The 21819-nt window shown below is 47.9% G+C and overlaps 1 protein-coding gene across 1 annotated transcript; it reads left to right on the top strand.

Annotated features, from left to right (window-relative positions):
• Positions 1-590: 590 nt before the first annotated feature.
• Positions 591-20929, top strand: EMILIN3 (elastin microfibril interfacer 3). The gene is made up of 7 exons (XM_044659803.1): positions 591-776; positions 10616-10712; positions 11124-11273; positions 11815-11992; positions 14851-14973; positions 18369-18613; positions 19035-20929. The coding sequence occupies exons 1-7, from the start codon at positions 591-593 to the stop codon at positions 20927-20929; spliced, it is 2874 nt and encodes a 957-aa protein (XP_044515738.1).
• The last annotated feature ends 890 nt before the right edge of the window (positions 20930-21819 follow it).

Genomic DNA, 21819 nt, shown 5'->3' with positions numbered 1-21819 from the left:
GCTATGTGACCTTAGGCAAGTCACTTAATCTCAGTTTCCTCAACTGTAATATGGAGAGCAGCACCTACCTCAACAGGGTTGTTTTTGAGGGTCAAATGAGATCATTATAAAGTGCCTGGGTCATAGCAGATACTTTATAAATGCTAATTCCCTTTCTGTCTCCTCATTTTTGCCCACTATTTGTCCATCTACTCCTTTCCCTACCTATCTTCTTCGTCCTCCTCCTCCCTCTTCCTTCCATTATGTCCTTCTTCTTTTCCTCCTTTGTTCTCCTATGTTTCTTTCCCCCTTCCTCCTACTTCCCTCTCCCTCATCATCTCCTCTTCCACCTTCTCTTCATCTCACCGAATTCTTCCTCTTCTTTGATCATCATCAACATCTCCTCCTCTTCCCAGCACTCACCATCCCTAGTCCTCTCCCCAGAACAATGAAGCTGAGCCCAGAGGGAGCAAACAGCAGCAGTGGGTGGCTCTCTGATGGCTGGTTGATTGACAAGATAGTCACTCCCCAGAATTGCCGAGTAAATGACCCTGGCTACAGTCAGAGGGGAGAGGGAGGGATTTCTGAACACAACATGGAGCAGCCATGACATGACGTGGCCCTGCAGCTGGAAACACCTCTGGCCAGTCCGTGAAAAACCTCCACCCTATACTCCAGTTAGGGAATTGTCTGGGACAGATGTGAAACACCTGGAGTTCCTGGAATCCCAGGCACAGATCCCAACTGGGCAGCCCCAGCTGCAGCTCCTCTTCCAGGCAGGGGTGGAAAGGCTTGAGGTGGGGAAGGAAGGGGTTGTTCTTTAGAAAAGGAAGGCAAGCCAGTTCCTATCTTCGAGAGACGATCAGAGTAAAGAAAAGAAGTGAAGGGCTCCCCCACGTCAGCTTTGCTATGAAACAAGGAGAGGAAATGTTAAGGGCTTTAAAAATGTCATTGCTCCCTCTCTCCCCTCCCAAATCTGGAGGTAAATGCAGCTTAATATACCCCATCCCTGCAGCTGGTCACTTATTCAAGGAGCAGAGACCACCCAAGGAGATCAACTCTATGACCTAGCCAAGGCTACAGTTTGATGAATTTGAGGGCATGTTCAGAGGACTAGACAGGGTTGGCTGAAAAGAGACTTGCCTAGCTCAGGACTCAGTCTTGACTTTGGGGGCCTTGGAGGGCCAGCCTGGATTGCCTATCTCCCAGGCTCCCCGATGGTGGAAGCAGCTGACAAGGAAATTCCAGGCCAGCCAGGTCCAACTGAACTGAGGGCATTCAGACAAAGCAGTCACAAGCAGGAAGAAAGGTGGATGCTAGTTCCTCTGGATGTGCTCCTGACAATTGTTGGATCCCTTCTGCCCTTCCTAAAGCCATAGGCTCCTCAGACCTCCTCCTGCTGTTTGGCCAGAAGTGGCCTGTCCCTCTTCTCTCCAGCTTCAATCCACTGTTACTACTTCTCTAGAGCCAAAGGAAAAAGTTCGATCCTCCATCCCCATGATGGCCCTAGAAATACACCTGAAAGCAGTAAACATCTTCCCCAATTTTCTCTTCCACTTTAATCCTTCCCAATTCTTTCAATCAATCCTTCTATGGCATAATTTTCAGGACCCTCCATGCTCTCTCTGGTTGACCTTCTCTGGACCAATTCCAGCTTGATTATAACAACACCAAAATATGGCCTGCTCTTATTAAATACACCCTTCCTAGGTGCTGTGGCAGAAGCAGGTAATACCATCTCTTGAAAGCCAATTGTTCCATTTTCAGCGTGAGCATTTATGTTCTGGGATTGATTGATTTGTGGATTGTCCCTAGTCTTAAGAATGTGATGGAGAAAATGTTAACAAAGTGGATTAAACTTAAAAATGTTTCCTGTGTATGTTTTGGGAGAGCCAGTTGTTAAATACTTACTAGTTGTGATTGTCCCCTTCATTATATATTAAGGAGAGAGGGAGAGAGAGAGAGGGAGGAGAGAGGGGGGGGGAGAGAGAGAGAGAGGAGGAGGAGGAAATAGAGTGGGGTTATTGTCTCCCTGTTTTTTTTTTTTGGTTTTTGTTCAAACCTGTGGAATCATCAGAGTGAAGAACTCTTGGCGTGGTAAATCTCTGCTGATGCAAAATGGCAATTGGTCTGCAACTTATGTTCTTAGAGTCGCTAGTATGTGTCAAATGCAAGATATGATTGTCTACCATGTCATGATGATTTCAGACATTTTTCCTTTATTAATGCCACCTGAGATGTTGGCTTTTTTGGTTGCTCAGTTCATCTAATAATTTGCATTGACATTTTGGTTCAATATAAGGAAGAACTAGATAGACAGACATATAGATAGATAGATAGATAGATAGATAGATAGATAGATAGATAGATAGATAGAGACTGACAGTTATACAGACAAAGAGAGATGTAAGTAGAGAGGGGAAGAGAGAGAGAGAGAGAGAGAGAGAGAGAGAGAGAGAGAGAGAGAGAGAGAGAGAAAGAGAAATTTCTATTTATCAGAGCTGTTCAATAATGGAACACTATATGGTAAATAGTAATTGCTACAAATGTTTGTCAGAGACTAGATGACCACCTATCTGGGAGAGGGTCAAAGGAATTGCCCATGGGGTGAAGAGTTGGACTAGATGACCTCTAAGGTCTCGGATGCTTTCTGGATACACATGTGTGATGGGGTTTGATAATAATTTATACTTATATAGCTTCTGTGTATTTAAATGTGAGTGTGTCTGTGACTACTGGGGTGAGAACCTGGTTGGGAAATGATGGAATCTTTTTCACTCTTTTGTCTCTGGTTTCCAAAAATGCACTTGAAACATTTTTGCCCCTTCCTGTCACCTGGATTCTGACCCCTATGACATTTTTGAACCCCTCTCCCTCATAGGACCCCCACCCCGTGTCCAGGAGTCACTTCTCTATTCCTTTCACCCTCTTTCTCTCCTTATTTTCTGCTCCCACTAGGCAAGGTATGTGCTGGCAAATGTTTAACAACCAGCTCCCTGGAAAACAATGCATGCCGGATACACTTTTAAGTTTAACATGCATTGCTGACATTTTTCTCCATCACTTTCTTAAATCTAGACAATCAACAAAGTAAGCCTGATTCATAGTACTTGCCAATTTCCAAAATGCTCTCCCTGAAAATTTAACCATCTGTTCTCTAGAACTAGTATATGCCAGGTCCCAGGTAACCTCTGCCCAAAATCCACATCAGGAGAAGCTGGGGCCTAACCTTGCCCCTTCAGGGTTTTTCTGATTAAAGGGGAGTGGCACAGAGAGGTCAGGTCTGCTATTAGTTTCTTATGAAAAACGCCTCTTCCTCCTTCAGGGTTTGAGCTGGGCCTCTCCTGCTGGCTCAGGCTTGAGGGACAGAGAAGGGATAGTCTCAGTCTTCAAACTTCAGCCTCCTCTCTCTGCATCCTTTTTCCTCCCTCTTCTCTGTCAACCCCAGAACCAAGCATCTGGAGCATCTGGAGCCAGGAGAGGAAGGAGCCAGGGATCCCACCTGGGAGAGACAATCAACTTGGAAGGGGACTGGGAGGGCAAAGGAGGGGGTCGAGGAGGGAAGTACAGTATTTATTCCAAGTTCCAGCTGATTCCCAGGAGCAATAGTCTAGTGGTAGAGAGTACCTGGAGGGATAAGAGACTGTAATGTTAACAACCTCCTCCTCCTCTTCCTCCACCTCCTCCTCCTCCTCCTCCTCCTCCTCCTCCTCCTCCTCCTCCTCCTCCTCCTCTTCTTCTTCCTCTCTCTGTCTCTCTATCTCTGTCTCTGTCTTTCTGTCCCTCCCTCCTTCTCTTCTTTCTCTCATTCTCTCTGTCTGTCTCTGGCTCTCTCACATACACAGTCACTCATTGTCACTCTCTCCCTCCCTCCCTCTGTCTCTCTCTGTCTCTCTCTGTCCCTCTCTCCCACATATTCACTCTTTCTCTCTGTCTCTGTCTGTCTCTATCTGTCCCTTTGCTTCCCTCTACCCCCACTCCCTGTCCTCATTTTCTTTTCTTTTCCTCTCCTCCTCTGTGACTTCAGACTGGTGACTCACCTTCTGGGGACTCCAGCCCCCTTAGTTGGGTCTCAGGGTAGCACTGTAGGGTCAGGGCTGGAGACGGGTATGACTGGTTTGGGTAAGGGGCAATGAGACAGTGCCAGTACCCAGGGATCCCCCTATCATAAGCCAAGGGACAATAGGAAGGGAAGATGAGGTGACAAGTTTTCTGGGTTAGGGGGCGCTGCTGCGCCCCTACCCCCATCCAGAGGGAAAGTGAATGTGGGAAGGTATTCTTTTAACCCTTAAAGTCTCAGGTAGAAATGGAGTGTAAGTCATTTGATACTGATGACTGGGGGAAAGTGAGGATGGCTAGGAAAGACTCAGAGCCTGACCTGGCAGGCCAACCTACAAGGAAGGGCTTGGAGAGAAGCCAAAAGGCAGCTACCCAGGCAGGGATGGCGAGGATGGTGCTGTGTGCTCTCCATACAGTCTCAACCAGAATGTCCTGGTTTCTTTATTTGTCTGATTGGGCTGATTTTGCCTAACTGTAAACTCATGCAAATGTCTTTTTGACCTGCTTATAGCCTTGGTTTTTAATGAGGGTAAGGAGGAGAAGAGGTAGTTAGATAGTTAGATGGCTCAGTGGACAGAGCCCTGAACCTGGTAGTAAGGAAGACCTGAATTCAAATGTGGCCTCAGACACAAACTAGCTATGTGACTTTGGGCAAGTCACAACTCCTAGAGAAGGAAATGGCAAACCACTCCAGTATCTTTGCCAAGAAGACTCCATGGAAGTGTAATCCATGGGGTCATAAAGAGCTGAACATGACTATACAGCAACAAAGAGAAGAAAGGAGAAACCATGTTTCCATGGGATTTTCTTGGCAAAGATACTGGAGTGGTTTGTTCCTTTTCTAGGAGTTAAATGACTTGCCCAGAGTCACACAGCTGGTGAGTGTCTGAGGTCAAATTTGAACTCAGGTCCTCCTTTCTCCAGCTAAGGAAGGTGAGAAACCTTGGATCATAGAGAGCCCTAATTCCTAGGGAAGAAGACCCGAAATTTATTTCAGTGAGAGCCAGGACTTCAACCAATCAGTGTTCACAGAATCCCAGCCTCTTAGCTTGAAGGGACCTCAAAGACCAACTATGGCAGTTTCATAAGGGAGCAGGAATCTTCTCTGTCCATGCCCTTCCTGTATGAGTGGCTGTGGATCCCCACACCTCCCAGTTATCTGCTTGGGTGATGAATCTCCTTCTTCCTCCATCCAAACCCAAACATAGAACTAAATCCTTCATAAACCTTTCTTCACACCTCTTTGGAGCAAGCATCTAGGAAGAAAGAGAAAGCAACACATCACTTCAGGGCCTCTCTGTTCCCTGTCAACTCCTCTGGCACCTAATAAAGCCAGGTCTTGAAGCAGATCACATTGGCTTCATCCAGCCTTCCACTAGCCCATCTACCAGCTTTTGCTGTGTCCAAGCTTGTGTAAGGGGGAAAAAGGGGTTTTATGGGTTCAATGTATTAAAGGTGGTCTCCAGAGGATTGAACTATTATCAATTCTCAATTAAGAATAATCTCAAATCAAAATTGACTTTTATGGAAGTTTATTTATTTATAATTAGGAAGGTTGAAGGTAGGGAAATTGAGAGAGAAACTCTGGCCCAGACCAGAGGCCTGGACCAGGTAAGAATTTAGAGGCCCAGCAGAGGGGCACAAAGGTTCATTAAACAAGGCTTCTAGCCACAAGGCCTTTTACAATTAGAGAGGCAAGAGAGGTCTCCCTGAGGGTAGAGCCTCCAGAAACGCCAAGGGAGGAGAGAGCCAGCCTAACTTACCCACGTGACAGTTCAAAGGGAAGCAGTCTGAGGTCCCACCAGAGTATCAGCATTCCAACACTCCTCCATGAACCAGAAGAGGTCCTCACCAGATGCTTTCTTCCACCAAAGAACTTCGCTGACTGAAGACCTTCTCCTTTTAAAGGGGTCACTTATGCGTCACTTCTTGTTCCTCCCTCCTAATTTTCATGTCCAATCATAATAGATGATTCTCATAGTACTGCCTAGGGGGCAGTCAGTTGACTCTAGCACACTTGGGTTATGGACCTCCCAGAATTAAAGGTCTTCTCACCTTTGGTGATTAAATCTAAAGATGGGCAGTGTAGACTTAATCTAATTATCACACTTGCCCTTGTTTCCCTTTTTGGGGGTGTTGAGGGGAGGGAGAGAAAGAATAAGAAAAGTACTGGCCTTGGAGTCAGAAGATCTAAATTCAAGTCCCAACTCAGTGATTTTGTGAACCCCAACAAATCATTCAAATTTTCTGAGTCTCAGTTTCCTCATATTTACTATGTTGTTGTTCAGTTGTTTCAGTCATATCAGACTCTTCATGACTCCTTTTTCAGGAGGTTTTCTTTTCTTTTTTTTTTTTTTTTTGGTAGAGATATTTTATTTTCCAAATTATACGGAATAACATTTTTCCACATGTTTCTGAAGTTATGTGATTCCATTGATCTCTCTTTGTCCCTTTCCTCCCATTCCTCTGATCTGGTAAGCAATTTTAAATGTGTATTATCATACAAAACCTATTCCTATATTGTTCATTTTTGTAAGAGAATAATCATGTAAAACCCAAACCCCCAAATAAACTAAAGTGAACAATCATGTTTTCTTCTGCATCCCAACTCCAATAGTTCTTTCTCTAGAAGTAGATAGCATTCTTTGTCATAAATACTCAGAATTGTACTGGATCATTGCATTGCTTTTAGTAGCAAAGTCTATCACAGTTCATCATTCCATAATATTTCTGTTACTGTGTACAGTGTTTTCTGGTTCTGCTTATTTCACTCTGTATCAGTTCTTGTAGGTCTTTCCAACTCTTTCTGAAATCCTCCTCTTCATCATTTCTTACAGCACAATAGTATTCGCCATTCCTTCAGATTGGGGAGGTTTCTTGGTAAAGATACTGGAGAGGTCTGCCATTTCCTTCTCCAGCTTATTTTACAGATGAGAAACCTCAGTTTTGTTTTTTTTTTTACCTCAGTAAACAGGGTTAAGTGACTTAGCCAGGGCCACACAGCTAGTAAGTGTCTGAGGCCAGATTTGATCTTAGGACTCCAGGTCCAACAGCTATATCCACTTCACCACCAGCTGCCCTTAGTCCTAACCCATGTCCCCCAGTAAAGCTTCCATCTTAACTGCACCCTATGTGTCTTCCTCTAGATCTCTTGATTTCAGCTGTGTCCCAGTGAAGCCCATGTGCCCCATTATTCTTATCACTCTTTACTGATACTTTAGTAGGTCTATTTCCTCAGTATGGATCCTCCCTAAGTACACATCAAATTCTTTCTATGCCATCTCATTGCAATGCCTGTGTGATTTTTATGCATCTTCTTCCATAAACTCTCCACTTAGAGTGCTTGGGATCATGAAATCATAGATAGAAAATTGGGAGGATCTCAGAAGTCATCTAGTCCTTATTTTACAGATGGGGAAGCTGAGTTTCCCTAAAGTCCCTAAAGTGAAATGACTTGCCTAAGGACACACAAGAAGCAAATGACAAAGCAATCAGTCAGACAAGCCAGACAGTCAATTAACATCTAGTAAGCACCTACTATGTGCTGGGCACTGTACTACGAACAGTTTTCTGAGGGGTGCAAGTACAAAATTCTCCATCTATGATTGGCTCATTTTCTCTTTTTCTGACCTATCAACAAGCAGTTAAGTGCTTATTGAGTTCTCCCCCAACTGTGCTAAGCCCTGAGAATATGAAAGAAAAGATAATGGGTGACCTCTCTTAATTTGGGGGTAGAGTGGGAGGAGAAATCCACAGTTGTGACTTCAATGGAGAGGGAGAAAGAAGGATAGGAGGAATACTTCTACCTATGAATGTGTACAACTGGTTTGCGATTTACTGTCTGAGACTTGCCTGGGGAAAGTGAGAAGTTAAGTTGTTTTTATGTGTTTGAAGCAGGATTTAAACCCAGAACTTCTCTCTTTAAAATCATTATTAAATATTATTTTATTTAGCTCCCCTGGAGATCTATTCTGATGTCATGACTTAACATAACCTTAGTTGGGTTCTTCTTTTTTCTTTTTTAAAACTCTTACCTTTTGTCTTAGAATAAATACGAAGTATTGGTTCCAAGGCAAAAGAGCAGTAATGGGTAGCCAATGGGAGGTAAGTGACTTGTCCAGGATCACACAGAGCTAGGAAATGTCTGAGGTCATATTTGAACCCAGGACCTCCTATCTCGGGCCTGGCTCTATATTCACTGAGCCACCCACCTGCCCCTGGCCTGAGGTTCTTGAAGACAGTGCCATTAGAGGCAAGGCTTTGGCAGGACTAACTGATGTTGAGAAGCAGCTAGATGGAAGTAATATATAAACCACCAGCCCTTGAGTCAGGAAGATTCATCTTCCTGAGTTCAAAGATCTCACCTCAGATTCTAGCTGTGTGACCCTATGCAAGTCACCTGCCCCTGTTTGCCTCAGTTTCCTCCTCTGTGAAATGAGCTGGAGAAGGAAATGGCAAATCAAACCTCTCCAGTGTCTTCACCAAGAAAACCCCAAATGTGCTCATAAAGAGTCAGACACAACTGAAAACTCAGCAACGACAAAAATCAAGTTTGAACTGCTTGGTGGATGCAGCCTCTGTCCTTTGAGGACTGGCCTAAGAGAAGAGAAATTTATCATTAGAAACTTGGTCACCAGAGAACGGTTTCTCTTCTCCCGGGGGAAACTGATCTAGGAAGGATTGGATCTCTTCATAGACAAAGGGTGATCCCATGTCAAAGAAACCAGGGATATTTTGTGAAGTGACTCATGAGAGAATCCACACTGCTGTTTCAATAGGGAGGCAGAGGTCATAAAACCATAGAAAAGGACCTCAGAGACCATCTAGAGTCCAGGCCCACTCATTTTGCAGATAAGGAAACTGAAGCCCTGGGGAAGTTAAGCAAGTTACCCATAGTAAACATTAGAGTAGTAAACATTTGAGGCTGGATTTGAATCTGGATCATCTGACTCCAGGGATAATGCTAGGAATGGGAGACAGGTATGGAAACTGCTCTGGTTTGGCTTGGTCAGGAAAGAATGCCTGTGCAGGGAAGATGGGATTTGAGTTTTTGGACAGCTCCTAGTACAGTAGATAGAGTGCTAGATTTGGAGTCAGAAAGACCTGAGTTCAAATCTATCTTCAGACACTAGTTGTGTGACCCTGGCTGGGCAAATCATTTAACCCTGTTTGCCTCAATTTCCTCTTCTGTAAAATGAGAAGGAAATGGCAAAACACTCTAATATCTTTGCCAAGAATATCCACCCTCCCTCAAAGGGTCATGAAAAATTGGACACAGAGAAAATGACTGAAAAACAATAAGATGAATAATAATAGCTCCCATTTCTATGGGATTTTAGAGTTCTCAGAGTTCACCCTCCTAACAACAAAACTGTGAACTAGTTATTGAAAGTACTATTACATGTATTTTATTTTATTTGTTAACCCTTACCTTCCATCTTAGAATCTATACTGTGTATTGGTTCTAAGGCAAAAGAGCAGTAAAGGCTAGACAATGGGGGTCAAGTGACTTGCCCAGGGTCACACAGCTAGGAAGTGTATGAGGCTAGATTTGAACTCAGAACCTCCTGTCTCTAGGCCTGGCTCTCAATCTACTGAGCTACCCAGATGCCCCCTGCATTTATTTTAAAGATGAGGAAACGGAGGTATGGAAAGTAAATTAACTTGCCAAAGTCATTGTTGTAGTGGGCATATGGATTCAGGTCTCAGGACTGACTCCAAGGCCAGTGCTGTAGAATGGATGGACAGGTAGACAGTTTTCAGCAGAGTCCAGGTTATTGAATGTGACCAAATTCTTCCAGGAGGTGAAGGAGGATGAATGTGGCTAGAAGATATGACTATTCCATTCATTCTATGTGATCCTGATAAGGGGAAGGCATAAGGAGATGTAGGGAGCTTTGCCCATTCACAAAGCCGGGTGATTCTACATTCTCAGAGGAACATCCAGGGTGGTCAGAGAAGAGAGGGTGGGAGGGGAGGCTGGGGTCTCAGAATCACTGTCTCAGAGTTGAGAGAGATTTCAAAATCTCAGAGCTAGAGATCCTGGAGTCCAAAGCCCTGAATTTGAGAGTTGTTTTTTTTTTTAAACTTGTAAACTGAGGCTTAGCAAGGTTAAGCTGTGTGTAGTCTAGCCTGTACCTGGCCAGTAATATCCTCTGTAGCACCCTTTCATTCATATCACTAGTGATGGAAAAATCATTCTCCCTTTGCTCAGGCTGCCCATCACACTGCGACAGCTCTAATGGTTGTTTTCCTTAAGAAGTTCAAACCTTCTCCTTCTGTTAATGGGCACCCATTGCTCCTTTGTCCTGCCTTCCGGGGCCAAGTAGAGGCAGGTTTGATCTTTTGCAGAAAATAACCATTTAACATTTGACTGCTGTGAGTATATTTCTCCTAAGCCTCTTCTCAGAGCTCAGCACCCCGTTCCATCAAAGGAGCTTCCTAAGGTAGGTCGGTGTCCAGCTCTCCCCCAGCTGATCGGCCTTTTCCGAACACTCTTCTGTTTTCCAATACTTCAGAGATCTCCGGTCTTCCCGGAGTGGGCACTCCCTCCACACCCTCTGCACAAGACCTCTAGGCTGTGCCTTATGAGATAGATCATCTGGAAGAATTCATGCGGTGGCAACTCATCACCCAGCGTGCAGCCTACTTGTCAGTGCGCTCCCCCTGCCTTGGTGCCCAGAACTGAGCCCATGCTCCAGATGGGGTCCGAGCAGGGCAGAGGACAAGGAGGTGATCCTCTCTTCCCTGCTGGAGGAAAGCAGACCTCTATCAATATGCTGCTCCCACCCCCGCTTCTACAGAAGCTGGGAGGAGGGGGGTGATGCTGCCCACTCGGAGCACCCTGGCGCACCCTGAGGCCGCTCAGGCGGGCCAGGGTCCTGTTCTGAGCCGAGTTAGAAGGGCATAGCCCACCAGCTCCTTCTTCTTAGGCCCCCGGGTTGTGGGGTCTCGGATTTGCTCCGGGATGGGGTGAGGTCTGGGGCTGGGGGAAGAGGCCGAGGGAACGAGAGCAGTTTATGCTAATCTATGGAGAGCCCGCCCCTCTCCCGCCGGCCTCCCCGCCCCTCCTCTCCCCTCTCCAGCCCCGCCGCCAGCGCCGGTGGAGACAGCGGGACCGCAGGCGCTACAAAAGCACAAGCCCGCCCCGGGCAGCGAGCTCCTGGGTGCGCGGGAGCCCGAGTCGGAGCGGGAGCCGGAGCCCCCGGGCCAGGGCCCAGCAGGAGGAGGGGAGGGCGGGTGGCCTGCGGGCTGGGGCTTGAGGCAGTGGGACTCAGGGAAGGAGGGTGGGGGCTCCAAACTGGAGGAAGGGGCTTCTGGGCGGTCCAGAGGCTAGACAGGGATTCTGGAAGCTGGGGTTTAGAACGAGAAGTTCAGGGGCTCCAGCAACTACAGGGGCAAGGGCTCAGGAAGAGGTGATAGAGGAGCTCGCCTGGGGCTCCGAGAGTGGGGGTTCAGGGGAGGGTGCTCCAGAGATCTCGAGGGAAGTTGAATCTGGGGAAGGGGGCTCACAGGGAGAGGGGCCGGAGCGGGGGAGTCAAGGGGTTCGGGCTCTGTGTGAGGGGAGGTATCGGGGAGCTCTGCGGGGCTCGTGTCTCCTCGGGACATTCTTTGCCACTGATTTGGGCTTGCTCTTTTGGAGATCAAAACTCGGGCCCACACTCTCCAAGTGATTCTGCCGGTGCCGGACCGAAGCAGGCGGGCAGTAAAACAGAGAGGGAGCAGCAGCATCAGTGCCAAGCCCCCAGCTTGCGGGCCGGGGGGCGGCGGGGATAGGGATGGGGCCCCCGGACCCGGGGGCGCGCTGGCTTCGGCTCTGGCTGTGCGTCGGGACACTGATCTCCTGCGCGCAGGCGAAGGGGACCTACTTTCCCCGGCCCGGCCCGCCTAGCCGCGGCCGCTACAACCTGTACACGACGGGATCCAGCCCGCGGCTCCGTGAGGGGCAGCACAAGTAAGAAGCAGCTCCCCCTCCCCCAGCCCCCCATATCTACACTCTCCTCTTTCTCCCCCGGTGCGGCCCCCGGGGCTGGGGGACTGGAGGAGGGGAGAGGACCCTGTTTGGAGGAGAGGGTCGTATGGTTTAAAACAAAGGTTCTAGCTGCCAATTCACTCCCTCTTCTACTTTCCCAAAATTTCTCCCTCTCCTCCTACCCCCTCCCTTCCTCACTCGCTCCCTCTCTCTCCCTGCCCCCCCTTTCCCTCTCTTTCTCTGTCTCCCTCCCCTTCCTTTCCTCCTCTCCTGTCTCTGTGATCTCCCCCCAACTCCTTTCTTTTCTTCTTTTGACTCCCTCTCTGGTGTTTTTTCTTCCCCTCCCCTTCTTTCTCCTCCCTCCTTTCTCTTTTCACATCCCTCCCTCCTCTCTTCTTGCCTCCTCCTGGGAGAAGCAGTTGGAGAGGTAAAATGGGTGATATGGGTGCTGGAGTGGGGAAGGAGGGCATTTTTTTCTTTGAGAATTATGTCCTTACTTAAGAAGGCCAGGAAGGAAAGGATGTGGGGTTTGGGAAGACAAATAAGCCAAAGGAGGCCTAATAGGATGGAGACTGGAACACTGGCCATGCCCACGGAAACATTTCCAGGAAAGTCACATTTTCCAGCTGCTCGAAGTGCAAACATCAGGCAGAGCTAGGGAGCCCGGCCCCAGGTGCTGGGAGAGGAAGGAGGGGCTGTCTGAGAGTCCAGACCCAGCCCCCGAGCTGGCCTCCCCTCACCAATCCTCAAAGCCCCCTTTTCACAAACCCCTTCATAGAGCCTGGGATGAGGGCACCAATCTGATCATCCGGCTAGAGAGACAAAGGATAAGTAGACAACATAGGGTCTTTCAGGATGGCTAGGGGCCTGTTTGTGCTTTCCCTGGCCTCAGTTCTCCCTGTCCTCACTCCCTGTCCACCTCATTTCTTTCTCCAGCTTGGCTCTGAGGCAATATGCTGCTGTTTTCATTCTAGATGTCCCAGCATAGTATCCTGCATGCCCTGAGCCCCAGGCAATATTCAGCATGTGTGCCTGATGTTCAAGGGCTGGGAGTGGGATGGGGGTCCTCTCCCAGGCCACGAACTCCCTCACTAGGTCATGCAGAACAGGTGCTTGGCCCAGGATTCCAAGCATGGGAATGCCTATGGGATTTTGGGTCAATTGCTTTAGCTGATTCCCAATTTCTCTATTGATAGAAACCAAAGGGTTTTTACTTGAGAGGCTCTTCCCATAAGCACTAAACCAAACCTGAAGGGGCTAGCTACTAGGTCATGGGACCGAAGGTTAGAGGTACCCCCGAGATCATTTAGTACAACCCCTTAATTTTCCTGGGAAGGAGTCTAAGACACAGAGAAATTAAGCAACTTGCTCAAAGTCAGACAGCTATTAAATGGCATAATCTGAATTTTAAGCCTGTCCCCTGACTCTGGATGGAAGAACCTAGAAGTTACAAAGTGGCTGTCAAGGCTTCTTCTTTTCTGTAGCGCTGTAGGTGGATGCTAGACTTGGAGTTTGGAAGACAGGAATTTAAATCTTCCCCTGGACAGTTGAGGTGACATAAATCCCTATCTGTTAAATGGAATTCTTAATAGCATCTACCTCACAAAAGTGTTGTGAGGAGAAAATGAAGTGATGTGTGCAAAGCACTAAATAACCTTCAAATGCTCTATGAATGTGAGCTGTTAAGGATTTCTGGGAGTTTTCCCAATTTCTTTAGTTTTACATGTAGCTGCTGGTTTTGAGGGGGATGTTGAGGATGTGGGCTTCCTTTGACCTCACTCTTTCATCTTCCCTGAAGTCCTCGTAAGGCCTTCTCTAGGAATTTATGGAATCTCTTGAGTCCATGTGCTAAAATAGATGGGATCACAGTACCAGCATGAGAGAGGGGGACTGAGATACCCTGGTTTTGAGTAGAGCTCTGGGGAAACTGAGTGGGACTTGGTCAGTAGAGGAACTAGAAACTTTGGGCCCCAAGCAATACCAAGAGGGTCTCTAGCACATCCTGGGACTTTGAATAATTAAACTGCCACAAACTGAGGCACTAATCCTCAGCAAGTGGTCCTCTCCTACAGGTGGTGGGGGTAGCTGAGAACCTTCAGTAAGTAATCCACATTCTATGCCCATCAGAGCATTGGCTGAGTAAATCGTGGCATCATCAGGGTATTACTACACTCTAAGAAAAGGCAAATATGAAAACTGCAAGCGGCTCAGAAAGGCTTGCATAAAGTGATATGGAAAACAGCTTGGCAATAATATATCCTGGTTGTAATTATGGGAGATTATATAAAATTGGCACTATATACCAACTACAACTATGCAAAACTAATGGCCACAAAATATTTTTTAAAAATACCAAGAGAAAAAGAGATGGGGATGTCAAGGGAGAAACAAAACAAACAAAAAATTTTAACCTTATTTTATTATGGCTATAAGCACATTTTTAACATTATAAGAATTTGAAGTGTACAATTTCATCTATGATGGTTTTTAATGGTATTCAAATATTTGCTTTTATTGATGGTTACCAAACTTAAAATTCTAAGATTGCCAAATAATAATAACGAAAGAACAGAACAGAACTTTAGCTTGGTGAGTAGATAGACTCCATCTATCTTGGGTTTTAGGGGTCAGGCAGCCACTGGGTCTATGTCTATAGGAAGGCTCCTAAGGAGAAAAGTGGAGAGACCTGTTTGGGAGGTGGGTAGGGTTTGATGCCAAGGATTTATGTTGAGAAGTAAAGGGAAGAAGGCATATGGGGCAGGAAAGGGGAGAGAAGAAATGTATTCTAAGAGGGAAGGCACTGAGGCCAAAGACCTTGACAGACTGCTCTGTCTTCCCAGCATGCTCTGTGCTTATGTGGTCCAGAAGAACGTGACATGCATTTTGCAGGATGGAGCTGAAAGCTACATCAAAGCGGAGTATCACAAGTGCAGCTGGGGCCCCAAATGCCCAGGAACTGTGGTGTGAGTACCCTTAGAACTTAGTTTACAGAGGGAGGGGAGGATAGTAGAGTCACAGAGGCCAAGGGAGGAGGGAGAATTCAGGAGAGGGAAGTGATCCAATATTGCAGAGAAGTCCTGGACGATGAGGAGTAAGAAATGGTCTTACAGATCTCCATGCTGGAAGAGAGTAGAGTTTCAGAAGAGTGGTGGCCATCGAAGCCAGATTGTAAAGGGGTTACTGGGGAGAGGGGCAGATGGTGAGGAAGCAGAGGAAAGAAGATAGTTCTTAACCTGGACAGATTTTAGGGAATCTGTGAACTTGGCTGGGGAAAAAAAAATCACATTTATTTTCACTAAGCTCTAACTAAAATTCAGCGTTTCCTTCTATTATGAATTTAAAACAAACAAACAAAACATTACTCTGAGAAGAGGTCCAAAGGCTTTACCAGACTGCCAACAGAGTCCAGGACAAAAAAAAATATTAAGAAAGCCTAATGAGGCCAAGTAGGCATTAAGTATAGGAGGTTAAGACCGTGTGTGTGTGTGTGTGTGTGTGTGTGTGTGTGTGTGTGTGTGTGTGTGTGTGTGTGTGTATCTGTGGGAGTATGTGTTCAGGCATGTATATACATGAGGGTAGAAGTGCCTGGGTATTGATCTCTTAGAAGCTGTGCCCATATCCCCGCGTGTGTCCGAGTGAGTGTGCCTGTGTACTCTTAGAAAGTGGGAATGCCTGGGCATCCATGGAAGGTTAGATCAGTGTATGACTGGATTCGTTTCTGGAAAAGTGTGTAGGTGTGTGCATGTATGTGTTTCAAAGTGCATGTCCGTGCATGTGCATGTGAAGGGGAGCCAATGTGCATATGTCTCTGGAAGGGGTGTAGGTGTGAGTCTGTGTGGGGATGCACCATATGTACAGTGAGAACCAGGGAGCCAGCCTGTACAGTCCTGCCCTCCGGCCTCCCCCTGAATCCTAGAAAGCCAGGGCGGTCATGCTGCCTGCAGCTGAGATCATGGAACAGGCCCGGGAGGAGTGGAAACCTTCAAGTCATGTGGACCTCTCCAGTGGGAGCAGGCAGGAGCCAAGAGGCTGGAACGTAGGGGGTTCTCTGCCTGGTAGGCAGGGAAGGGGGACTTCTCAGGGGCTCCCCCTCCATCACTGTCCCCACCCGCCCCTCTCCTGCCTCCCCTCAACCCCTCAGTTCTCCCTTCCACCAAGGTTACCTTCCCAGTTGGAGGGGGAAGAGGGGCCAGCAGAGGGGAGGATTCCAAGCCGGAATTCCAGGACTCAATTCCAATTCCAGGACTCAGTCACTGGCCTGCCCTCAGCTTTTTGCCCCTGAAGTCACAAGGCCAGTCGCATCCAGCTCTTAACCTGCTAACTCCAACAGCATCCCCTCTCCCTTTCCCACCCTTACTAAAGGGCCGGATATGTCTTCAGGGTGGGATTCAGCTAGAGGTGCTCAGACCTGGCTGGCTGGAAGGAGAGGGAAGCTCAAAGTTTGGCAGACAGGGGAGATATGAGATAACTGAGGTTTATGCCAGAATCATCTAGGTTTTTCAGGCGGAAGTAGATGTGGACACAATAACAACTCTAGTCTGCAGGGCACATTTTTTTTATAGACGAGAAAACAGAGGCTCATAGAAATAGAAGGTCCTACCTAAAGGCAGGCAACTCCGAAGTGTTAGGCTGGGAATTCAAACTCAGGTCTCTTGATCCCAAGCCCACTAAGATGCCACTCGGCCACTAGCTGTGGCCTAGGGTCTGAGAACTCTTAGGAAGGGAGGTAGCCTCCAGAGGATTCCATAAAGAGGACACTCTATCTTGCCACCTCTTTATAGCTACAAGAGGGTTAGATTGAGAGAAATGAGCCTCCCAGCCAAGATGGGACTCTAGCTTAAAGTTCTGCCCATAGATAGCATCACTTAATTAAGTCAGTTCTCAAGGACACAAGGAGGGGTCTCATGGATCACTTAGTGCAACCCATAGTAAAAAAGAACCTCCTTTAGAACATGTCTTATAAGTCTTGGGGAGCCCACCCTTCCTGAGGCTGCCCATTCTTTCTTTACACAGTTCTGCCACTTATAAGTTATCTTCTTTATATCTTCCCCACGTTTCTCCTAGTTTTGTCTACTGGGGAACAGAGAAAAAACCAAATCCGTCTTCCCAATGACTATATGTCAAGCACTTAAAAGAAGTCAACATTTTCCTCTCCTTCTCACCTCTATTCCTTTACCAAGACTTCATATGGCATAGACTTGAGGGGCTTCCCAATCCTGACTGCCCTCTTCTGGATGCTCAGTGAGGGGGAGTAGAGTACCAGAGTCAGAATCATAAAGACCTGGGTTTGAATTCAGTCACAGATCCTTCCTGGCAACATGACTGTGGGCAAGATCCAATCTGTAAAATGGGGATGGGGTTATTTGATGACCTCTAAGATCTTTTCTGTTGAAACTTTTATCCTGTGATCACCAGTGTCTGCATAACTTAATACTCCAGATGTAGTGTGAGTAGTGATAATCAGCATCTATGTTTAGAAGCGATGGCTTCTCAGCCCATGACATAGGGTACACCTGCAGTAGCCACCATAGGGCTCTATGGATCACCTCACCTCTAGACCGAAGAGAGAATAAGAAGGGAAAGAGGAACAACAACATCAACAACAAAAAAAGAGCAGATCAAGGGAAGACCCCCTCAGGCTATATTTAGGTCCCTGGGTGCCTGGGATCCTGTAGCCTCAGTCCAAGAAAAGGGTACCCACCACTATCATCCTTCCCCTCTTCCCCTTGCCCCCAAGGACCCCGTGGGCTATGTGCTTGTGCCTGACTGGTGGAAGAAGTCCCGATGCTGTAACCTAAAGCCACCACTAATGCTCCTCAAGAAAGAGGCGGAGGAGTTTTGGAGGGAGGACGGAGAGAAAAACTAGCTATGCCCGTTTGTGTGTCCAAGTCATTTGTATTGACTTGGATAGAGTGGGTCTACTGGAAAGAATGCTGGACTTGTAGTCAGAGCACCTGGGTTTAGATCTCAGCTGATACACCATCCGAGTGACTAAGGAGCAGGCCATTTTAACCTCTCCAAGACTCGGTTTCCTCATTGTTTAACATGGGAATAACACGTGCAACATTAACCTTGTAGGGGCTTGTTAGGAGCCACAAAGGGCAATTATTACCACTGTGCTCTCAGAATATGGTTGCCACAAACTATGACAGCCTCTTTTCCTTCTCCCGTTCTACTGGTTTTCTGCATTCTTTTAGGCCAAGGGGTATGTGGTTGAGCTGACCTGAATGGGGTACGGGACAAGGGCTGAGACCCAGAAGCCTTGACAATAGTTCAGCCTGTGCCGAGCGGTCTACTCAAGAGTGAGTCCTCTTACTGTCATCACTAGTGAAAGATATCAATCTCTTCTCCATCCCAGGTACCGCACACTCCTTAGGCCCAGATACAAGATCGGCTACAAGACCATCACGGAGTTGGCCTGGCGTTGCTGCCAGGGCCTGACAGGAGAAGGCTGCTCTGACCCTCTCCCTGACTCGGGGACATTTCTCCCTCAGCCAGGCCCCCAGACTCCTTCTGGGCAGAAGCCGTTTTTAGGCCCCAGAGTGCCACCTTATGCCAGACTGCCCACCAGCCCCTTCCCAGGAACCAAGAGCCATCCCTACGGTGAGACAATGAGTAGCCAGCTCCTGGAGAGTTCCTTGAACAAGGCATCAGAAGTTAGGTCTGTAGGGAGGACCTTGAGGGCCAATCTAAGTTGGGAGATAGCAGGTCCCAGGGACAGAGTACCCAGAACCTTCTTTCTCACACTCCATTGATGGAATCTAGTGGCCTGGGGTAGGGTGGGGAGGACAACTAGGCTTGATTTTGAATTCTCACTGCTACTTGCTGTTTGTGTGACCTTGGGTAGTCATCTTCTATCTCTGGGCCTCAGTTTCTTATTTATAAGATGAAGAGGTTGGACTGGATGACTTCCAATGGTCACTTCTAGTCTTTATAAGCCTGTAGTCTTTTCTGAAGGGTGATTGAGGGGTATAACTCTAGGAATTCCCTTCTACATCCTGCTATTCCATTTTCTCCTTCTCAGGTAGGAAAGGTTCGGGGCTGTTCGGTGAAAGGCTAGCTCGGCTGGAGGGTGATGTCCAGCGCCTCACTCAGTCCTATGGTACCCTCAGTGGACTTGTGGCTGGGCTAGGAGACCACCTTCAGCTGACTATTCACGAGGACAGCAGCAGGATGACTGGGGCCCTGGGGAATCCCCCCACTGCCCCAGATGCCCCTGTGGGCTTTGGAATAATCCCTGGAGGAGTCATAGATCCTGCAGATAAAGCAGGGGGTCCATTTCCAACACTAGGAGAGATCCTGACCAAAGTAACCGAAGTGAGTGATGTCCTTAAGACCAAGACCAGCCTGTTAGATGAGGTTCACAGCCTGGTTCTGGGTCATGATACTCAAATAAAACACCTGCTGGAGGGGACTCGGCCATCTCCGCTCACCTCCCTGACTCTGCTGGAAGAATATATTGACCAGAGATTGAGTCACCTCTGGGGTGACCTGTTGGATGGTTTTGAGAAGAAACTACTGGACCTGCAGGCCACATGTGACTTCCGGATCAAGGAGCTGCAGCAGCAGTGTGAGGAGGAGAAAGCCACGAGCCTCAGGCTGCAGCAGAGCCTGGATGGCAAAGAGCTGGAGATTAAAAAAGAGCTGTCCCTGCTGGAGACTCAGATCCAGGGGCTGACCATGGCGGAAGACTGCTGTAGCCACTTGACATTTGTCACTGAGAGGATGGACATCCTTGAGAAGGGTCTGCACACCCTCGCTGAAGCCCAGAGGAGTCAGGCCCCACAGTTAGATGGGGAGATCAGCCCAATCTCCACCACCATCCTGGACAACTTTATTGACCAGCGATTGGAAGACCTGGAGGCCAGGCTTAATGCTACTGAGGGAGGGGTAGGTGGCTGTTGCCAAGACCTAGAAGAAGGCATGAAGGGGTTAGTGGGATCTGAGCTAGATGGCATCAGAACCACAGTGGAGGATAGAATGCAGACCATGGAGGATCGGTTCATGACCATCGTAGGTGAGCTGGGAAACATCAGTACCCTGAGATCTACGGAAGGGGTAAACCTGCCACTGGTGGAGATGGAGTTGGCCAACACTGGGCAGCAGACCATCCGGGAGCTAGCCGTGGTAGAGAGCAGGCTCACCTCCCTGGAGAGCTTATGTTCTACTGGCTCCACTTCCAAAGATATAGAAACCCTGACCACAGAAGTGAAAGACTGTCAGAGCAAGAGCAGAGCCCTGCTGCTCCAGGTGGACAGCAATGCTGACCTCCTTCAGAAGCTCAATGCCACCGTCTCGGAAATCCAGAGACAGCTGGAGAAAGCAGCAACCAGCTCTCTACAAGGAGAAATCACTCTGCTCAAGATCAACCTTAACACCGTTAGCAAATCCCTCACTGGCCTCAAAGACTCCGTCAGCCAGTACTCGGACACCGTCTCGTATGTCAACTCCTCGCTTGATGAGCGGGAGAGGAGAGTGGAGGATGAGGTCCACTCGATCCAAGCCAGAATCAGTGATCAGGGATCTAAACTCTTGGTGAGTAACAAACAGGTCACGAATCTCAAAGGGGACCTGGAGAGGTTCAAAGCCAGGGTCACCAGTGACCTGAGCAGTTGCCAAGATGCAGCGAGGAACGTGCAGCAGGAGGTGGGCCACTTCGAGCAACGGGTAGCCCAGATAGAGAGCACGTGTGGCAAGCTTGGCCTTATTGCGGGAGGCCTGGACAGCCTTCAGGATGAGGTCCTGAGACGGGTAAGGGGGATGTGGGGTCACATGGACCAACTGAACAGAACCCTAGTTGCCCATTCCCAGGAGATCATCAGCCTTCGGGATGGCCTCATGGACTGCCAAGCCAAAGTGGCTGAATTGTCAGAGCACATTGGGCCTCTGCCAGTGCCTGGAGAGCAGCAGGAGAATTAGCCAAGCTGATACAGGGTCAAACTCAGCTCAAGCCCCTCGAGGTTCTCCTTTCTGCTGCTACAACTCACCTCCCCTCCCCCCAATCACAGTGAAAAACCATTTTGGGGAACTTCCAGGATAATTCTCATTTGCCAAATACACGCACTGGCCATTCTCAGTGCAACTCAAAACTAGAAAATCCAGGAGTGCCATGGATGTTGGTTGTTATGACTTGGAGAAAGGAGATTGGACTCAGTAGCCTCTTTGAGGCTTTTTCATTCATACCCAGATCATTGATCAGGCCCACAGGATTCTAGCCACCAAGCCCTAGACATGCATGTCCATTTGGGCAATGTCTGTGTTAGGAGGTTCTATCTCCATCACCAGGAGGAGCTAGCTTCCTCAAAGACTTCCATTCTCCTTTGCTCCATGGAAACCAGATTCTTTCCTCTGTTCCCATTCTCATCCCACCTGGGCTTCTCCTTCAGGCCCACCTCAGACTTTGTTCTCAGCAGGATCTCCAGGCCCAGGCTCATCCTCCTGGGACTTTTTCCCCCCCATACATGGCAGCTTTGCATTTCTATGAGGAGCCTCCATTTCTAGGTCTGACAACACAACCTGAGGGGGATTCAACCTAGAGATGGTTGAGTTTTTCCTTGGAGACCTCCCCTTCCTCTAAAAGGACATTATAGGCATCTACTTTTTTCTCAGGGGAAGGAAAGCAGGCCTTCAAAGAAAAGAACGAAGATAGCGTTCAACAATGGAAGTTCCTAAAGATACAAGAACTTGTGAGACTGGTTTGTCTTTTTTTTTTCCTTCCTTTCATATCCATTGCCATCCCATCTAGAAAAGCACCTTCTACTAAGCACAGGCCTCTGGGAAGTTGGGTCCTTGGCTGATCCAGTGGTGTC

Source organism: Gracilinanus agilis, chromosome 2 (assembly GCF_016433145.1).
Source record: "Gracilinanus agilis isolate LMUSP501 chromosome 2, AgileGrace, whole genome shotgun sequence".
Lineage (NCBI taxonomy): Eukaryota > Metazoa > Chordata > Mammalia > Didelphimorphia > Didelphidae > Gracilinanus > Gracilinanus agilis.
The sequence above is the reverse complement of the archived record's forward strand: the minus strand, read 5'-3'. Positions and strand labels throughout refer to the sequence as shown.